This window comes from Sus scrofa, chromosome 15 (genome assembly GCF_054392235.1).
Source record: "Sus scrofa isolate SSC_HxYL_T2T_F1_AM1 chromosome 15, Sscrofa_HxYL_maternal_Yorkshire_Landrace_v2.0, whole genome shotgun sequence".
Classification (NCBI taxonomy): domain Eukaryota; kingdom Metazoa; phylum Chordata; class Mammalia; order Artiodactyla; family Suidae; genus Sus; species Sus scrofa.
The window spans coordinates 143673393-143694738 of NC_139397.1; the positions used below are offsets into that span (position 1 = coordinate 143673393).

Sequence of the window (21346 nt, forward strand, 5' to 3'; positions counted from 1 at the left end):
CATGTAAATATTTTTTTTTCTTTTTTTTTTTTTTTTGTCTTTTTGTCTTTTTGTTGTTGTTGTTGTTGCTGTTGCTATTTCTTGGGCCGCTCCCGCGGCATATGGAGGTTCCCAGGCTAGGGGTTGAATCGGAGCTGTAGCCACCGGCCTACGCCACAGCCACAGCAACGCGGGATCCGAGCCGCGTCTGCAACCTACACCACAGCTCACGGCAACGCCGGATCTTTAACCCACTGAGCAAGGGCAGGGACCGAACCCGCAACCTCATGGTTCCTAGTCGGATTCGTTAACCACTGCGCCACGACGGGAACTCCTGAACATGTAAATATTTATTGGATGAATAATTTTTTTCTTGAAGCAAATACAGAAGAATACACAACAAAAAGCATATTTCTAAATATTATATTCGAGCATTCAGTGAATGTTCAGAATTCTCAGTTTGATGTTTATACCTTGGGGTCTCAAATTATCCAAAAGGTAGATAATTGCTTTTTGATCATCTCAGAGAGGGCAGCTGAGTTAAGAACACATGTTAGCTCACCAATGGGATCCTGTTTTCCCAGGATTCAAGAACTAGGCTATCCTAAATCATTTAAACTCTTTATCACTGAAGGATATTCTGGTATCTGGACAAATGTGAGAACCTAAAATAAAACAGGTATTTCTATTTGGCCCTGATTTCCACGATAAATTCTTGAGTTTCAAGTAAAAAAAAGTAAGAAAGCAATTTTTATTTCAGTGTGTTGTGCTCTTATGAAGTTTTTAGTAAGAATGATGAAGATGTCCCTCAGAGAGGAGCCTAAAAATATCTTCAGGACAAGACACTTCCCTGCTTCCAAACAACCCAAAGTACCTAAGTCATCTCCCTCCCTCTTGTGTATAAATGAGTAGAAAAAGTCTTTCATGGGGAATTGAGTTCCATATTTAGCCCCTTTGACACATCAAACCCCCTAACAAAAATTCTGAGCTTAGAAAATGTGATCTAAATCTGACTAATATCCCCCTTTGCAAATCCCGGGAATTCTCCAGTTTTAATAAAATTCTCACACTGTTCCTAATAGGTTTCTCTTGGGAAAAAGAGCTCCTGGAATTAAGGCAACCATATACCTTAACCCCGACAACATCAACCATAAAGCAACGTTTACTGAGTGCTTGGAATGGGCTAGACACTGAGGAAAGAGCTTTGTATACACTTCTTTAAGTAAACTTTAAGAATCTCCTCATGGTGTAATGATTACTTTTATCCTCCTTTACACAGCTGAGAACGCTGATGTGGAGATGAGGGAACATGCTTAGAGTGCGGATGCAAAGGTATTTAGTGGAGTTCATGTTCACTGACAATTCTTTGCATTGTTCTGCAGCCATATTCAAAGCTTAGTCCTTACATTTTGGAAAAAGATGAAACTATCAAATTTCTAAGGCTGATGATTCCACACACTTTTTCTCTTTCATTGTTGTAAACTCAAATAAGAGATCCACCTCATGAGAAAATATGTGCTTGGGTCATTATAAATTTGCCAGGAACACAAACTAAATTGAGTTGAAGGTTTTATTCATACATATTTTCCATTTTTTTGAAAGTCCCAAATTGCACCTATTTTAAACATATTTGTGACACAACTCAAAATTGTACAGTTAATGTTATTGAACCTCAGTGCCAAACACTATTTGATTTGAGCCATGAATCTTGAACTGCAAGTTCATGAATGGTCCCCAGCTAGGTAATCTTCCTTTGCTAAATATCTCGGTTGTATTCAAGGAGAGTCCAAGTCAGACACTTGGAGTCTAAAGCAAATGTCTTCCATTTTCATGTACCTCAAGTTAAGGTAATTCTAGAAAAATTACGCATTGGTTTTGTTTCTTCAACTCTTTAAGCACATTTAAAAACTTGTAATACTCCATTGTTTTCTGAAGATGGTGAATACTAAAGTGATGTGTGGTTCTCCTGTGAAACTTTGATAAGTATTGTCCGTAGCTGGAGAATTACTGTTATATAAGAGCCTGTGGAGTTCCTGTTATAGTGCAGCGGAAATGAATCTGACTAGCAACCATGAGGTTGCAGTTTCAATCCCTGGCCTCACTCAGTGGGTTAAGGATATGGCGTTGCCATGAGCTGTGGTGTAGGTTGCAGACGTGGCTCGGATCCCATGTTGCTGTGGCCATGGTGTACAACAGAGGCTATAGCTCTGATTGGACCCCTAGCCTGGGAACCTACATGTGCCGAGAGTGCGGCCCTGAAAAGCAAAAAAAAAAAAAAAAAAAAAAGAATTTGTCTTCTTAGTCAACTTGGCCTGTATGTCATTTGGTTTAAGTTCATGTTCTTTTGCTCGTATGTTTTCATGCTTTCTTCCCACTGCATTCTTCTAGGACCTCATCCAACTGGAAAGCTAAGTTCTTAGCCCTGAGTAGCTAAGAAGGACACACCCAAGTGCACCCAGACCTCCCACAACCTGTACCTTAAAAAGATGCTTAATTTATTTTTTTAAGGTACTTTACAGTGATGGGAAGCCTTCGTACCTGAAGACAGATCCCTTTTGGTTTGGACAGATCCCTTTTGGGAAGGTACTGGGAACTTTTGAGAGCTGATAAAATCTGAGGAAGCTGTGTTCAACTCCTGCCTTGCAATTAACCTTTTGAAAATCACAAGCATTTGTACAATAAGTGCATGTCTCTGAAAAGACTACGCAAATGCTTTCTCAATTTATGCTTTCCAAGGCCAGTTGATTGGTTTTTGTCTTTGTTTCCTTCAGCAGTTTTTAAAAACTTTAACTGTGGAACCCCAATTTTTAAATGATACAGTGGTCTCATATTTAGGAACCCTATGTATTTGCCACAGAAAATGGGTGCTGTAAAAGGAACTGACACTTCTTTAAGCAGCCTGAGAGAAATAATTACCTTGCCTCAAATTCAAAATACACTGTCACCTACATTACAATTTTCTGGAAAAGAACTGAAATAACAGCACTCCAGTATTACTTTGCACCGATGCTACCATGATTATAAGGCGCATCTGAAGGGCCAGCAGCGTGAGAGGCAGTGTCCTTGCAAAGATTTTTAGAAGGAGACAAAAAAGAAAAGCCTGAAAGGAGAGACCCCAGAGAAAACGGATATCAAAATATTTAATGTCAGATTCCAATATTAAAATTTATTTAAATTTACCTTCTTTTTTTTCAAATGGACAAGTTAAGGTAATTTTCTTTTCTTTCTTTTCTTTTTTTTTTTTTGCTTGAAAATTGCCATGAATTAATTTCAAAAGGTAGCATGCAAGGGGGGGGGGCTAATTTTAATGGGGGCAAATGACTCTTCCTTTCTTCTGTTATGTACATACATTTAATATGTTTTCAAAATTTAAAAAAATTACTTCCATCTTTCTATTAGAAGGCCTATGAACTCAGGGAGGTCATTTAGTATCTCAGGAATTCAGTTCTTGAATCAATAAATCCCTGAGATACAGCTTACATACTAATTAAGATGCAAACTCCGGTCCCACACACCCAGTCTGTCTAGGAGACCATGCACTCACCTAGGGTTCTGGTGGGCACTCACAGCCGCTTCTCCACCCCTCCTCGCATCTGGGACTTTTTCTTCTTTCAACTGGTCGGCTTCTTCTAGGGGGCTGCTTTTGGAAAGGACGCGTTCGGAAAGAACGGGTTCGGCTTCTCCAACACAATCTTCTCTCTGATCTGTTTCAATCTGAATTAAAGGCACTTCCCTTGAGCAAAGCGATCGCCTGGTGTGGCTTGAAGGGACAGCCTCCTGGCAGAAGGACGTTTCCTTTTTAGAATCTAAACTGTGGCGATTTGTCAGAAGAGCCGCTTTGCTGGGTGATGACGTCGGGGGATGCTGGCTTTCCGTGATGGAATTTTTCCTCGGGTAATCAGCGGACTCCTGAACCAGAAGAGTGGATCCACTTTGCACTCCGGCCGGAGCTAATCCACTCGCACCCTTCTCCACCTGTGAGGCAGCGCCTGCAGAAGCCGGCTCAGCCTGGGCAGCCTGGGTGTCATCCACTATAATTTTGTTCTTCCGCATGAGGGCCTCGATGGAGTTTGCCCACGTCTCGTGGATGAGCATGTTTGTGATCTGATCCGCTCCCCCTCTTCGATACAAGCAAGAGTCAGATTTGCAGAGACCCGAGGAGGACGCGCCGCTGACAGGCTGCACACTGAGGAAGTCTTGCTGGCCGTTTTGAGCAAAGCTGTCTAAGGAGTTGGCTTTGATGGGCACGTTCACCGTCAGCCGGGCGCCCAGGGATCTGCTGTCGGGCACGGATGACTGTCTGTAACACAAAGGGGATCGCAGAGACGGTGACAGCAAACCGGTGGTCCAGTCTTGGCTGCCTCTTCTGGAGGAGGGGTTGTCTCTGCTTTCTCGTTCCAGGTCCCTCAGCATGTACCTGTAGAACTCCTCAGTGATGCTTTCGGTGCTGGATTGTTTCGAGGGACAGCTTGGCCTCACGCTGAGATGCTCGCTTTTCCGGCAGGCCTGTTGCATAGCTGAGTTGAGAATGCTGCTGGCATTCTTGCCCGCGTAGTAATCCAGCAGTAACTCAAAGCCTCTTCCTTCGTTTTCCATCTGGTTCACCATGAACCTGGAAAACTCATCCGTGATGCTCTCACAGCTGGACTGCTTGGAGACCGAGCTGGCCCTGCTAACGGGCTGACTGAGGGTACTCATTAAACCCAGGCTGTTTACGTAGGCCCTGGCATTGGAATCCTCCTCTGGGATGCTTTCACAGCTGGAGGCCTTCAGCCTGTTCCACCTGTCTCCACTGAGCAACCGGCTCCGGGAATGGCTCTGGGCTTGCCAGACCCCATCCACCACGGAAAACTCGGTGAGGTTCATGATCTTGGCTGCCACCTCGTTTGCAAAAACACTGACGGAATCTGGGATGTCCTCAAGGTTCATTGATTCGTCCACCACTCTGTTCATCAGCTTCTCTTTCAGCTCCGGGTGCTCATCTGTTTTCCTCTTGATCTCGCTGAGTCGCGGTGGCTTGTGTTTCCTCGCAGTGGCCCCATTGGCCTGGCTCTCCTTCTTCCTCTTCAAGGATCGGCAGGAGATGCTTGGGGTAACCAGAAACTCATTCCCTCTTTTCCATGCACAGAACCAGGGTTGTTTTCCATTGGAGTTGTCAAGGCAAATCGCTGCGATTTCAGTTGCCATGGAGACAATAGTCTCTGCTAATTCTTCTGCGAAGTCTGCAATGCAGTATATGTCTGTGTGTGTTGCCTGTAGCATGGATTGAGCAGGAGGCCTCAAATCATTCTCTAACAAAGCCAGGTTAACTTGAACTTCATTGTTTAGAGGTGAGGCACCCTTGTTCTTTTCTTGGGCATCTGAATTGATGCTGTCCTCAGAGTCCTGGGAACTGCTACTGTTTTTACCAATCATTGGTGCCATTCCTCCTTCAGAAGGGGCTCTGCATTCATTCCCACTGTGGCTGGGGGGTTGATGTGGGTTTTTTGTATCGACTCCCACTGTTCCTTTCAAGTTTATTTCCTTGGAGGATATTTTAGCAGGCAGTCTGGGACTACAGGACGATTGAGAGTGCAGTGTAGGGTTCTGGAAAAGGCCTGGCTTCACCAGCCCTTGGCTATCTTGCTTCAGATGCCAGTTGTCTACGAGATCATCACCAGCAAGACTGTTGCTATGCAGGTTGCTAACTGGATGGCCGCTGGAGTATTCAGTGGCTTTTGTCCATTTGCAGTCAATGGCTTGATCAGTTGGCTGGAAGTCTAGTTCGATTTCTTTCCATTGAATGGTCTCTTTAGACAGGAAGGTGGGCCATTCTCCAAACTGCGCAAGGTGGCTCATCTTCTTGAACGTGAAGCAGATCACACTGAAGAGCAGCTGGTTTGTACTTTCCATTAAGGTGCCCAGGATTTCAGATGAATGCCTGTCATTGCTGGGGTCAATTAATTTCTTCTTCTGGTGAACTTCGTCAATGGAATGTTTCAGGATAACATTGGACAGGGTCTGGGCCAGTTCATTCCCAAGGATGTTTTCTGAGCGCAAGGTCTGAGGCTTTGAAACAGTTTCTATGATTCTGCTGTTCACTGATTCCATGAGGTCTCCAATGCTGCTGTAGTTATTAGGTCTCGTTAAGACCAGAGCGGCCTCCTTGAGCAATGCCTCTGCAATGGCTTCATTTCCCAGCTCCATGCTCTTCCCTGCCCCTAAATCGCCCAGTGGGGGGATTGCAACAGAAGCCTCAGCTGCAGACAGGAAGCCACTTGAAGCCACAGGACGCTTCATGTCTCCTGGTTCACCCAGGCCACAGACAGCAACAGCACTCGCCACCTGAGTCATGCCACATAAAGCAGTTGGAAAGGAGTATTCTCTGATGGAGGGTTCCTGGAGTACTTGGGATGCTTGAGTTTGCACTAGTTCACTGCCTCCCAGGGGATGGTTTGAAATGAAGGATTCTTGCTCCATTTTGAGTCTTTCTGTGGCCTGTGGACTGGAAATGGTTCCGATCACAGTGGCTGCACAAGCTAATGCTACTTCGAGAGCACTCTGGGGGGGTCGGCTGGAGTTCTCTCCAGAGAAGATGGCTGAGGTTTCAACAGTGACTTCTGTCTCGGGCCATGAGGAGATGCCTGGCTCAGGGCCGACGTCACTGCCGTCTGGACTCTGAACAATGACGATTTTGGGGAGCTCATTCCATGACCCAGGGAACACAGTATCTTTTGTGGAACATCCCTTGGGGAGCAGAGCACTTCCTGCAGAAACACGGACTGCAGATTCCTGGGGGAGGGTAGGCGGAGACTGAGATAACCGAATAAATGCATCTTGCAGCACGGATTCTGCTAAATTCGTCGCATACTCGCCTGTTGTGGCTTCTCCATCTTGCACAGGAAGAAGAGAGGGTGTGCTGCCTTGACGGTCTCCTGGGTCTAAACTGCGCTCATGTTCAGAGAACGTACCACATGCAGAAGGCCCATCTTTCTTAACCTTCCTTGAGAAACAAGCATCACGTGGAAGATGTAGTCCCTGTGATTTTCCCTCTTGACCTTGAAAATTTTCTGGAGAATAATAGTTTGGGGTTGACCTCTCGTTCCCCACAGCTTCACCTTGCCACTCTGATGGACTGGCTGAGGGGTCGAGACTCTGCAAAGTTGTATCTTCTGCCACTTTCCCCAGAGAGCCTTCTGTTTTAATCAGTGGCGTCTGATATTTGCTAATGTATTTGTCTTCCAAAGTATAAAGTGACTTTTGCTTGTAATGCCCTTCCTCCTGAGTGGCTTCTTTTGGCTTTTTATTTTCCAAAACATTGGATGAGACATTTATATTTTCATAACCTAGTGAAGAGAAAATGAGGACCACTATTATTTTTTTAATTTTTTCCTTTTTTTTTTTTTTTTTTGGCTGCCATGTGGCATAAGGAACTCCTGGGCCAGGGATCAAATCCGAGCTGCAGTTGTGACCTAAACCACAGCTGTGGCAATGCTGGATTCTTAACCCACTGTGCCAGGTTGGGGATCGAACCTGCGTCCAAGGGTCCCAAGATGCCACTGATCCCATTGCAGCAGGAACTTCCCACTGTTATTTTTTAGATAGCAGGTTCCGATGAGTCTAAAATAACATTTGCTTCCTAAAAATGCCTTAAAACATCAGGTGTCTTTTTTTTTTTTTTTTTGAAAACAGCACTTTTAATGTTTCTTCAAGAAGAATGAATCAGAAAAGGCTTTTGAGTTTTGTCATGGATGGCCACTTAACAAAACGGTTTTCAATTTTGGGCTACAAATACTAGGCAAGGGCTAGGGTTGGAGAGGGCATTTGGGGGCTGAGGGCTGGTCACCCGGCTTCTGGGAGAAAATAACCCAGACAGTTGTGTCTTGTACCTTCCTAGTGGCTACAGAGGGAGGAGGCAGGATGTTCAGGCCACCTAAAGAGTGGATCTTGTTGAAAGAGTTGGCCTAGAACTTGCCCCAAGGAGGGTGGCAACAGCATCTGGGACGTTCCTTCCAGATGGAGAAGAAAACACCCACTGTTCACTGAGCTTTATAAATGAGTTAAAAGAAAGAATGAGTAAATGAATGCTAAGCACATTCCTGGGTTATTTCTTTTGTCCTTACAACAATAATAGACAAGTATAATAAACATATATGGCTAAATATAGCAAACATATATAGTTAAATATTATAAATATAATAGTGCCAAGGACCCTGTGATACTCCCAAATTATAGGTAAGGAAACTGGGGATCAGGAAGAGGAGATGGTCTTTCCCATTGTGGCTTATTGGTTAACGAACCCAACTAGCATCCATGAGGTTGCGGGTTCAAGCCCTGGCCTCACCCAGTGAGTGAAGGATCCGGCATTGCTGTGAGCTGTGGTGTAGGTCACAGACTCGGCTTGGATCTGGCATTGCTGTGGCTGTGGCGTAGGCTGGCAGATACAACTCCGATTTGACCCCTAGACTAGGAACCTCCATATGCTGTGGGTGTGGCCCTAAAAAGACAAAAAGGCAAACAAACAAACAAAACAAAACAAAAAAAGAGGAGATAACTTGCTTCAGGTATCACAGCCTCAAAGAGGATGGGTTTCAGGCCAGTCTAACTCAGCTTCCACTAATAGATGGCTTTAATGGAAAGCTTGGGGAAGTTAACTTTCCTCCAAGCGACAGGCAGGAGGATTTTGTTTGAAAACACAAAGATTTCCTTCGGCATCCCTAAGGCACCATTAGGGAGAACCGGGCCACCTAGCCATTAAGTCTGTTAAAGTGCATCAGTCAGCAGGCCCACTAATGTTTTCTTATCCTCTCTACCTCCCTAGACTCAGTAAGGGATGGTTGTGATGAGTCAGCCAAACATGCCCTGAAACATTACTGAAATTTCACCCGGACAATTTTATAGGGTGACTCATTTCAGGATGCACATTCCTTTTATTGGAAAGTTCTCACCATTCCTATATTCTTCCACCTCGCTTTCCTCCTCCAAGTGCTCAGATGCGGTGAGAAAGTCTTCCTCAATTGAAGACAAGGAACAGTTTGTGTCATCCTCCACTTTCAGAACATTCGTTTCCAGGTGGAGTTGCCGCTCCTGCACCAGTTCCAGACCAATCAAAAATTTGTTGATTTCAAAGATGATGCAGTTGGTACTGTTTGGTCTGTTCCCTCTTGCACACTGGACCAAACAGATATCTGACAGCCAAGGACACTAAAAGCAGAGAGAGAAAAAAGGCATTTGTTAAAAGAGAAAATATAAAATGATTGCTTCTGACCTTTCTTCTTCTGTCAGTCTCTCTCGTTCAAATATTTGGAATATCTTTTGGGTTTATGCTGAAGAACTGCTTGAAAAAAAAAAATCATATGATGCTTGGGAACACAGGGTACCAACAGAAAGTTTGACTTAGTGGAAAACAGACTAGTTATATCACATATTTTTGTTCTTTCCCATCAAAGCAAAAATTGCACTGGACAAAATTTAGCAGGCACAGAAGATCTTACTCAAACGTATTAAAATAGGAGAGGCCAAAACTGGGTTGGAACACTACTCCACTGAAACAAAAGACAATCAATAGGGATTTTAAGAGCTGGTATAGGAGGTTTTAAGTCCATCTGTGTTTGCTAAAGAGAAATAAACTTTCTTATATCTCCGTGGCTGGAGGTAGTTTTGAAGATTGGAGCAAAGCGCCCACAGAAGTCAGGCTCCCACACTTTCACAAATACAGAGACATGAAACTTCTTTGATGGTTACATTTCAAAGAGATGGGTCCTGGATCCTTGAGAAAGACCTTCTTGGGTTGTAAAACTGGCAAAAGGCTCTTCGAACGATTTACATCTCAATGGGGAAGAGAAATAATTTATAATAAGTTTTCAAAAGCAAATGTTCTGAGAAAATGAAGGGTCAGGGCCTCGAATCAGCAAGAAGGCTGTCTAAAGTTTAATTAGGCTGAAGGGAAGGTTTAAGGCTGTCTTGGGTGCTTCTCTTGATGAAATTGAGTCCCAGGTTCTCAGACCAATATCTTTTCCGACCTTGGTGATATTCAGTAAAAAAACAGTTTTTCAGGTGGACTGTTCTAACAACCATGGTTATACATTTTGTCATTTGCAGCCCTCATTTGAAGAAGCAGCCAAAAATAAGATCTTAAGAAATCCACTGGAATGGATGAATTCTCTCTAAAGGATGGCTGGATGGGGACAGCAGTGAAGGGGGCTCAAATTATTAGATGTGTCCTACTGAGATCTTGTTGATTCTGTTACATTTTTAGGGGGACAAACCATCTCCCCAGTCTCCACTACATATTTTCACTATTCACAGTGTTACTCATTAGAGCAATAAAACACTCTCAATCATTTATGCAGATTGCCAGGAAATCACAGGCGTGTCCTGTGCATTGGGCCTTTAATCTTTGTAACAGGAACAATATAGCAATTTGTAGTAATTTTTTAGGAGAACATTCTTTGAATGGAAACCATAATAATTAGTGGTCAGGAGGAAGTGAAATAAACAGATCTCAAAGTGGAATTTGAAATGTGTGGGGAAATAATTTATGCCTAAAAGTTCACTTTATAAAAAGGATTATTTAAATCATATGCTTATCTGTGGTTGGAGTTAATGAGGTCTAGAATTCTTTTTTTTTTTATCGCTGTTTTTGTGTTTTCAGGGCTGCACCGGTGGCATATGGAGGTTCGCAGGCTAGGGGTCCAATCAGAGCTGCAGCTGCCGGCCTACACCACAGCCACAGAAACGGTGGCTCCAAGGCACATCTGCAACCTACCTCACAGCTCATGGCAACACCAGATCCTTAACCCACCAAGTGAGGCCAGGGATCGAACTCACATCCTCATGGATACTAGTCGGGTCTGTTAATTGCTAAGCCATGATGGGAACTCCCATTTCGGAATTCTTGAGGCCGAATGCACACATATGCAGTGATAAGTATGTGTATATGCAGAGGAATGCGCCACATAGACATCCAGAGTGGATCTCTGAGAGTGGAATACGTTTTTCTGACATAAATATCATTTGTCAATTTCTTGATTGAATAATACAATTAGACTAATTCTAGGGCAGATGATTATGAAATGAAAATTTTAATCATTCTTCAAGGAATTCAAGGAAATATAGTTTAACTATGTGCTTATGTGCTCGGAAATATAGTTTAACTATGTGCTTAGGTCTATTATCAGAGAAGATGATTCTTAGCTTGATTTTCACCATGCTGGTTGTGTACTGGCAGCCTCAGCATCACAGGGAGCTTGTTAGAAATGCATAATCTCAGGCTCCACCACAGATCTACTAAATCAGAACCTGGATTTTCAAGGAATCCTTTGGTGGTTCACACATGCATTGATGTTTGAGAAATACTGGTCTATATCTTTTATGAAATTCACAAAGGACCTGTGCTTGCCCCAAATAGTGAGGACTCACTCCTATAGAGTAATGATGGCTGGCTTGATTAATTTCCTTTTCACTGAATTCCAAAGTAATACATGAAAGTGAAATTTGCCAGGTCCTTTCTGCATGCCTATTATATGCAAGGTATGTTGGGAGGTACAATCATGAATTGAATAATAATTTTTTTTGGGGGGGACACAATATATTCCCACTAGATCAGGCTTGAATAAAAATGATTATAAAGTTGAACCCTATGAAGTTGTCAGATTTGCAGATCAAAATGATTGCATATTGGTCATTTCATATCATTTAGACTAAATATATATAACAAGGTGAAATGGGATAAGGATAACAAAGCAATGTTAACAAAGAAATATGAGCAGTTAAGTAATGCTTCAAGATAGATTTAGGGAAGCAATGTTACACAGCTTCGGTACTCTTAAGAAGAAAATACATTTTTCTTAACAATCTTGAAAGTAAATAAGCATCTTGGGAGTCTTAGGTAAATGATGGAAAACAATGGAGCCTGTGAAATAAAGCGGATATTCTTATATAATTTTTACAAGAGTCAATTAGGTGCTTTGCATAGCTTACTTTGTCTAACGCCAACATTTCTCTATGAGGTTGCTGGTGCTACTGCACTGTTACAGATGAGATATCAGAGACACAGAAAAGAAACTGATTCTTTCAAAGTCACAGAAATATAAAGTGGAAGAGCCTGCATTGCAGTCCAGGTCTGCTGGACTCCAATTCCTGTGTCCAGTTCTCCTCATGGCCTCCTGGTCCAACCAACAAAGATCCAGCACGTAGACTCAAGGCAGATGCAATTTGAAAAGGATGGAAGGTTGCAGCGAGGCCTCCTCAAATTCATGCATACTCAGTTTCTTTCTGTCTTCATCTCAAAGAAAGGTCAGCCACGGGAGTAGATCTTATTATTGGACATAATCAGAATCTTAGAAAACATTTCTTCTCTGGGAAAATAATTAGTTTTATTTGTAGCTTCCATGTAGTATTTTACTTGGCTATTGATTATAATGTTATTTTTCTCAAGATTTTTTGTTAGAGGCTTATCCTAAGGCTCTACTAAGGATGATTTGAAGAAGGGAGATGTAATTGCTATAACACCTGCAACTTGCTGTTCATTGATATGTATTCATTAGTCTTTTGAGACACATATGTGTGGGTATCTCTGTGTGTGTACGTGTACATCTGTGGATATATATATATATATATATATATATATATATATATGATTCACAAAAAATGAAGTTTGAGAGACTATCAGACTGTTAGTAGCTCCATGAGAGCAAGATGTCTGGCGTATTCACCCTTGTATACTCGACATCTGGTGTATAATAAATATTTGCTGAATGAACACGTGAATGAATGAAGGATGCTCTGAATATTTTCTTACATTTCACCAACGGTATAACTTAATTCTAAAATAATGTAGCCATATAAGAGTCATTATTTGCTGATGTATAAAAGAAGAAGACATGAATAAACAAAGAGAAAACTACTCAGAAAATAAAACTCCTCAAGAAGCAGGAAAGGCACTCTCTACATCATCCTAGCAACACCACTATACTTTTCCTGCCCAAAGGAGCCCAGCTAGTTTGTAAATGAATGGTTCCTCTTGGTGTTCTACGTACCTCACCCCAGGACCTATTGTATTTTAAATAACATTTTCTTTCTACTTCACCTTACTTCATCTTTTTTTTAATATAGAGAGAAAGTAAAATACTTTGCATGTAAATAATCCTTTGAACTTCTCAAGCTGCTTTCCATATTATTTCATTAAATCACTATGAATGGTGTTGGAGAATGGAGAAAAGGGTTTTTTTTGTTTGTTTGTTTTAAATCTCCATTTTATAGAATAAGAAATTAAAGTTAAAACTTTATCCAGACTACTGAAAATTTTAGGCTGATCATCAAAAATCTTCTTTGGTACTGTAATTTCCTAGGTCAAGGGCACCTAGCGACCTGCTAATTCCCTTCTTTTCAGGGTCTGTGGGAACCTGAGCTATGCCTTTAGGTATATTTAGGTTTCCCCAATTAACCTCTGCAGATTCCCATCCTTATTTATGGATTAACAGGTAACCAACTTTAATGGAGCATGGTGGTCAAACTAAGAATTTCCCTAAAAATTAGGTACTCACTATGGTTGATTAAGATGTAATTTGGCATTGACATGCTGCTCCAACATTGTTGATTGAGGCATAGTTGATTTATAATATTATGTTGATTTCAGATGTACAGTAAAGTGAACCAGTTTTATGTATATCTCCATTCTCTTTCAGGTTCTTTTCCCATATAAGTTATTATGGAATATTGAGTGGAGTTCCCTGTGCTATACAGTAGGTCCTTGTAAGTAATCAATTTCATTTATAGCAGTGTGTATATGTTAATCCCCAATGCCTAATTTATTCCTTCCCCTCACATTTCCCTTTGGTAACCATAAGTTTGATATTTCCATCCATGGTGCTGCAAATGGCATTATTTCATTCTTTTTTATGGCTGAGTAATAGTCCATTGCATATATGTTGTTGATCTTTTGAAATCATCCATGCACAATTATACCACCAAAATCAGAAATCATGAGAAGAGGTGGGTACAAATGCAGGACACTGGAGATGAACTTGCAATTAAGAGAACAACAACTTAAAACAATCTCATATATAGACTCATATAGACTCATATCAAAACTTCAGAATTACTGCAAACCAAAAATCTACAATCGATACACAAACAAGGAATCTCTGGAAAAGAAATATATCTCATAGTAAATAAGTGCATAATCCACCATGAAGGGGGTCATTTGACATCATTCTTGGAATGCTGAAGTCTTCTTAGAACTGATTCTGATTTCCTCTCCATCAAAGAATTTATGATGATTATAATTAAATAATGCAACTGTACAATTAAACAACACAGTTCTATAGTTGTATTATTAATAACCATTTCTCTCCATGGTACAATGTAAGGTCTATAATGTCTTGTTTATCACATCATCTAGAATGGTGTAATGCCTATATTGAAGAATCAACAAGATGTAACAAATTGTGAGGACATATTTATATAGTTACACTGTTTTTTAACCAATTTATGCATTTTATATTTTACTTATTTTCAGAGGGTGTATTATTTTTGTTATTCTTACCAGTTAAGTTATTCTTTTTATTATGCTATATAAAATATTTAATGGTATATAAGGCTTTCTTCTTTATAAATTTTAGTTGCATAAAATACACAATTTTAATATAATGCTAATTTTTAAAGAAAAATCGAAAGGTAATAGATAATCCTAAATAGTAAAGATGAAAGCCATACAAAATGGGATAAAGTATAGAATAAATTTCCTACTTGTCTCAGCATATTTTCCATTCCACTTCTCCAGAGGGAGTCACTTAATCTGTTTCTTAAGATCCATGATATAATAATCTGTGTGAATGTAATTGTGTTTAAATATATGTATTTTATTCTGTAAAAAAAAATTAAATTAAAACAAACAAACAAACAAAAATCTGGATTGTGTTACCTACAAAATGATGCAGACCTCTGGGAGCCTTCCAAAATGGGTGAAGTGATACATAGAAAGTGATGGGAGCTCTTGGAATAAAGCAGTATGAGAATGTTTAAGAATTTTATAGCTCACACTCAATTCTTGATAGGTCCTATGAATGTGCCTAGAATTTTGAACATGTTTTAATGGACGATCTTTAATGAGTCCTGGGCAGTTCAATTCTCCCCAACCCCCAGCGAACGTTTGTGTTACTTTTGTGACCCAACATCATTCATCCTTCTTCTGGTTCTCATACCCCGTGAAGTGCCATTTTCCAGCCCACTCCTGGTCCAAGTGACTCACATGAAACAAATTCACCTCCAGCCCCAGAGGTGATCATGTGACTCAGATCTGGTCAATCAGAAGGATGCTTTCTCAGGCCTTAGTGGTTGTTATGTGACCCATGAGGGTCAATAGGGCAGAATGAGACTTTTGCTGGAAGTTACCTGAAAGAGACAATCACTCTTTCTTGCTCTACTTGAACCTGAAGGGATATTGCCTCTTTGCAGGAAGAGATTGTCTGATGATGGAGTAAAACAGAGGGGAAAAAACCACAGGATAAGAAATAGAAGAAAGAAGCAACAAAAGAAAATCCATGTCCCAAAGACATTGTTTAAGTTTTTGTATCTAATCTAGCCACTAAATTCTTCAGTTACACGAGACAGTACAATTCTCTTTGGGCTTAAGCCAGTTTTCTGTTATGCTTCATTAGAAAGCCTAACAGTCCTGAAATGCTCTTAAAGCTCAGGTTTGAGAATTAATTTTGGTTATCATGGTTTTGCCTAATATAAAGGGGGCACTTTCTGTGTTCTCTTTTCAAACAATTGAGGATATGTGTTATTAGATTGGGAAGAATCTTTGTTCTAGTCTTGAGGAGCAAACTGTAATGGGCTGTGTGTAGATTTTCACTAAGCGTCTGGAGTACAGCAAGAAATAGTGGGTGGGTTGTGAATGTTTTTGATATTTTTAAGGATTAAAGAATAAAAGAAGATTTAAGCATTTTCCAGTGAAGCTAAAACCCAAGGAAGAACAATTTGGAGGAAAACAAATGTTCATTATTTTAATCTGTAGCTATCACTATCAGCATAATTTATTTGAGAAAATTTGCAATATTTCACACAGTGTGTTTTTAGAAATCTTTTATGTATTTTTCTGAAAACCGGCTAAACAATGTACAATTTTAAAGTTTTCTTCAGTGTTATAATGATTTATCCAATAACAATGAACACCAGTAGGTTGACTAATAATAATATTAGTATTTTAATTCCTATTTTACTTTCAGTAACTTTCTTTTCTTCTGAGAATTTCATTTTGGCTTCCAGGAAACTCCTTTTCCAACTTTGGGACTGCTATCCTGTATGTATTAGCTTGGCTGATTTAGTATATACTAAGAAATAAATAACACCAAGAAAGAAAAAAAATTGTGCAATTCTGGGACCATATGGTATGAATTAGAATTTTGCTTTATTCAATTATGAAACAGAAGACAATTATGTTTTGGATTATCCAGTAGACTTGTAGAAAACCAAGCTACCCAATCAATGCTTAGTGTGTCTGCTCTAGTTTAAATGCAATTTAGCACAATAAACTTGAGAGGCTATGTTAAAAGTGGATGTAAGGGAAACTCTGGTGATATTTAAGAGAAATACAAGTCTACTCTTTTTTTTTTTTTTTTTTTTTTTGCTTTTTTAGGGCCACACCCATGGCATATGGAAGTTTCCAGGCTAGGGGGTTGAATTGGAGCTGAAGCTGTCAGCCCTATACCACAGCCACAGCAGTGCAGGATCCGAGCCTCATCTGCAACCTACACCACAACTCACAGCAATGCTGGATCCTTAATCCACTCAGCGAGGCCAGGGATCGAACCCGCACCTCCTGGTTCCTAGTCAGATTTGTTTCCGCTGCGCCACGGGAACTTCCAAGTCTATTCTTGAATAGAAAGACATTTTTATTCTTATGCTATGGGAGTTTATGTTTAGTATCTACTTGGATCTCATACTAATTTGTACCAAGAGCTGACCACAGATAACTTATTGCTAATGAATAGTTTATCAAGAGTTATATTTCTTACCTGTGAAACTTCAAAATCTGTCTGGAGATTCCCAGATGTTAATCCACTTAGGAGGACAATTTCATTTTCTTTTGGCTGTTGGACATTCATGGAGCTGATAAGTTTTGGAAGATCAGGTGAAACATTGACCAATTTCTGTAGAACAAGAATCTTTATGAGTTTTGGTGATTTATTTTCACTTCCAAAATACTACCCCCAAACTACTTTACTTGATAAATAATACATTCCTATAACGACTCATACTATAGACTGCTTAGCCTACAAGATTGTTACTAGAAGAGATTGTATAAAATTGTAGCATAAAGGTTTAGATTGGAATAGAAAATTTCTTAAAGATTTAAAAATTTTTAGTTCTAAATTTCCCAAAGTAAACAATGATTATTGTGACTTCAGAGGTATACACATTAGTTTAAGTTTTTTTTTTCCTTTTAAGTCCTTGAATAAGTGACACTTTGCCTAATAATTACATGTTCTAATAAAGTCAACGATAATAATATGAACAATAAAATAATATTAACATTGATTTTTCTGTATGTACAAGGCACCACATTAAGCACTTTGCATATGTTATATTGCTACATTCCATCCCTAAAACAGCCCCGTATGGATGAGGTACCACTATTACTTTCCTTTTTACACACAAGTGAAAAGGAAACCAGAGAAGGTTAGAACATTGAGCAACTTCCATAGCTAAATCAGTTTATATATGCCCTTAGGCACACCAGAAAACTGTCTGAAATCACTCATAAATTCTTTAAATACACTGTTCTTTTTTCGCTTTAGTGTTTTATTGTAGTAGGCATTTATACTTACTTTTTTTACATATCAAAAAAAAGAATATCAAAACTTGAGAACACAAGTGCAATTCCTACATAGCACAGATTAATTATAAATACACATTTACATATGCACTTCATAGATTTTAAAGATGTAATTTTCAGGATATTGCCGAATTTCCACTTCACACATATTTAAAAATTAATATTTGTCATCTATTTGCATATGTAAATACTGTAATACCTGTCCCCAAAGTTACTGCTGAAACATTTTTGTCTCCATGAAGATCACATCAGTTGCAGAAGTAAGAGTAGGGAAAAATGCTGTTAAATCATATTGCATCTTTTCTATGTTGTAAAGTTTGAAGGAAACACACACATAATTCAGCATAAGGAAGTTCCTGGGTCAGGGATTGAACCCATGCTGTAGCATCAACCTGAGCCACTTCAGTGACAACGTCAGATCCCTAAACTGCTGCCCCACAAACACACAGTTTTTAAGATGCCAGCTTGCTTTGGTTCTTCCCGCTCTCTCTTTGATGGACTCTGCACCACAATTTCATGAAATGAAGGTATATGGACCATGTCTTTTGAAGCTCTCTCCAGTACTACACAGATGAATGATATTTGGAGCTCAGTGGAAGTCTATAACAAATAATCTGTATGGGCAATTGAGTTTGAGAAGTTTCAGGTACAGCATGGTCAAGAAAAAACTTATTGGAGTAACTGAGTAATTGTAGATCGACTGTGCTGTGATATTCAAGTTGCAAATGGAGTGCTATTATACATTAAACATTGTTACCCCAAATAGTGAAATCAAACCATCTTCAGCTTTGGGCATGAAATGATAATCATATCACAGCAATTTATTCTTCCCACTGAACCCACAGGCTCAGGTTCAAAGGATTGAGTGGGTCTTCAAGTTTTCTGTTTTTGTCTTTTTTCCGGCTGCACCTACAGCATATGGAAGTTCCCAGGCTGGGGGTCGAATTAGAGCTGCAGCTGCCAGTCTATAGCACAACCACAGCAACACGGGATCCAAGCTGTTTCTGTGAACTATACCACAGCTCATGGCAGTGACATACCCTTAACCCACTGAGGAAGGCCGGGGATTGAACCTACGTCCTCATGGATACTAGTCAGGTTTGTTACTGCTGAGTCATGACAGGAACTCCCGGGTCTTCAAGTTTTTGCATATTGTCAAGAATTTATGACAGAAGCCTCACAACCTTGGATGAGCTTGGAACATATGGATGCTGTAGGGTACAAAAACTTTGAGTCCCATAGGAGTGCAGGACTGTGAAAGTGAGGTTAGACAGAAAACATTTGATGACAGTAGCTGGAAGGAGCAAACCCGAGAGCCAGAGGGAAAGGCTGGCTGCTATCAAACAGGTTCTGGAAAAACCCTGAAAAGTCATTGCAGACAGTATGTTTGAGCCTGGAGAAGGCGAGAGTTGAAAAAGCCATTCCAAGGCTTTGGTGGGAAGGAGAAAGCTCCAGCATAGTCTATTTTTGAAGCAGCGTCTACAAAAATAAGGAGGGCAAACTTCTTAGGAAAGCGGCAGGAAAGGGGGCAGGAGATGGGCTACGATTTACTTAAAGCATCTCCTACAAAATGAGCATCATTTACAGTGACGTCCTATTGGTTCTCTCATCCATCAGTACAGCCAGCCCCTGAAGGGAGCTCTCGGAGAGCGCAGTTCCAGGGTTACCTGCTGCAGGTGCTCCGTGCTGCACACATCCTTGTTCACATCCAGGTTCACAAAGCAGACCTGAGAAAGAGGAAAAATACCGTCAATGAAGCAGAAAGCCTGGCGATCCTTTCTGAAGAAAGCAGGAATTAGTTGGGGGCAAGCGATTAGAGAGACGTATACATTTTGCGGAGTTGATCAGGCATAGAAACAGTCACCTTACCTTTGGGCTTCCACATGGATCGCCAGCATCCTCCTTATGACTCCCACTCATCCCACTAAATGCCCTCTGCCTTTCAGGGCCCGACAAACAGAACAGAGCCTCTTTGTATGGGAACCAGTGTAACTGGCGCAGCAGAATCTTTAGGTTTTTAAAAGGTTGTGGAATCTCATGAAATAAGAAAAAGACTTGCAATGTTCTGAACCTCTACTTATAATTGCAACGAACACTTTTTCTCTTCCCCTCTTTCCTCTTGGTTCCTGCTCCCTTTCTCCACCTGCTTTTCACATCATGTTTGACCAATAGATTTCTCTATGTCTCATTGTTTTAATTTGAATTTATTCAATCTTGCTGTAGAGGATGCCTCATTTTTGAGCTATCTTAAATAAGTGTCTGAATAAGTCAGAGTAAAAAAAAAACAGCTACAAGATTAAATAATAATGTAGAGCAACAATAAAAGAATTACTGTAACTTAAACATATTGCATAGATTAAAAAGAGAAAAACACTGTGGGCATTCAGGTGGGGATGGGGAGAAGAGGCTTGAGAAAAGATGTGAAGAGGCAAGATACGTTCTTGAGAGATGAACAGGATTTTGCTGGCTAAGGACAGGGGCTGGCATCCCTATGAGGTCAGATAGCATGAGTAATACTTGGAGATAAGAAAATGCAACATGCTGTAATGAAGCAGAGACAGAGTCTGGCTGCGGCAGAGTCCTGGAGGAAGAGAAGGGTTAGAAATAAGGCCTTGGGCGTTCCCACTGTGGCTCAGCGGTAGAGAATCTTACCAGTAACCATAAGGATATGTGTTCTATCCCTGGCCTCGCTCGGTGGGTTAAAGATCTGGAGTTGCCTTGAGCTGCAGCATGTAGGTCGCAGATGTGGCTTGGAACTGGCGTTGCTGTGGCTGTGGTGTAGGTCAGCCACTGCAGCTCTGATTTGAGCCCTAGCCTGGGAACTTCCATTTGCCTTAAATGGATACAGCCCTAAAAAGACCCCCCTCCCCCAAAAAAGGAATAAGGTCTTAAAATGTTAAAGGAGGTCATGCAAATGAAGTTTTACAGTATTTTGCTATCAGTCGTCTAAAGGTTTTTATTTTTTTATTTTTTATTTATTTATTTTTTTAATTTCTTCTAGGTCTGCACCTGCAGCACATGGAGATTCCCAGGCTAGGGGTCGACTAGGAACTGCAGCTGCCGGCCACAGCCACAGCCACAGTAATTCAGGAACCGTGCCAAGTCTGTGACCTACACTGCTGTTCGTGACAATGCTGGATCCTTAACCCACTGAGCCAGGCCAGAGATGGAACCTGCTTCCTCATGGATACTAGTCAGGTTTGTATCCTGCTGAGCCACAAAAGGAACTCCCCAGTTTTTATGCTTAACAAGTTGATTTGATCATACAAAACTGAGAACATTAATTTCCTGGATTTTTTTTCCCATTTGTCTTTTTAGGACTGTACCTATGGCATATGGAGGTTCCTAGGCTAGGGGTCGAATCAGAGCTGCAGCTGCTGGCCTACGACAGTCACAGGAACCCCAGATCTGAGCCTCCTCTGCAACCTACCCCACAGCTCACGGCAACATCAGATCCTTAACCCGCTGAGCAAGGCCGGGGATCGAATCTGAGTCCTCATGGTTACTCGTCGGGTTCATTAACCAGTGAGCCACAACGGGAACTCC

General features: G+C 40.8%; 1 protein-coding gene across 22 annotated transcripts in view; it reads right to left on the minus strand.

Moving 5' to 3' along the window:
* The window catches only part of SPHKAP (SPHK1 interactor, AKAP domain containing), a 152523-nt gene that overhangs the window by 25571 nt on the left and 105606 nt on the right, over positions 1-21346 (minus strand). For all 22 annotated transcript variants that reach the window (XM_085000595.1, XM_021074882.2, XM_085000605.1 and 19 more), the window contains 4 exons: positions 19468-19527; positions 16980-17114; positions 8907-9162; positions 3524-7304 (listed from right to left, as the gene is read on the minus strand). In XM_085000595.1, coding sequence (XP_084856721.1) covers positions 3524-7304; positions 8907-9162; positions 16980-17114; positions 19468-19527 — 4232 coding nt within the window. The remainder of the gene's footprint in view (positions 1-3523; positions 7305-8906; positions 9163-16979; positions 17115-19467; positions 19528-21346) is intronic.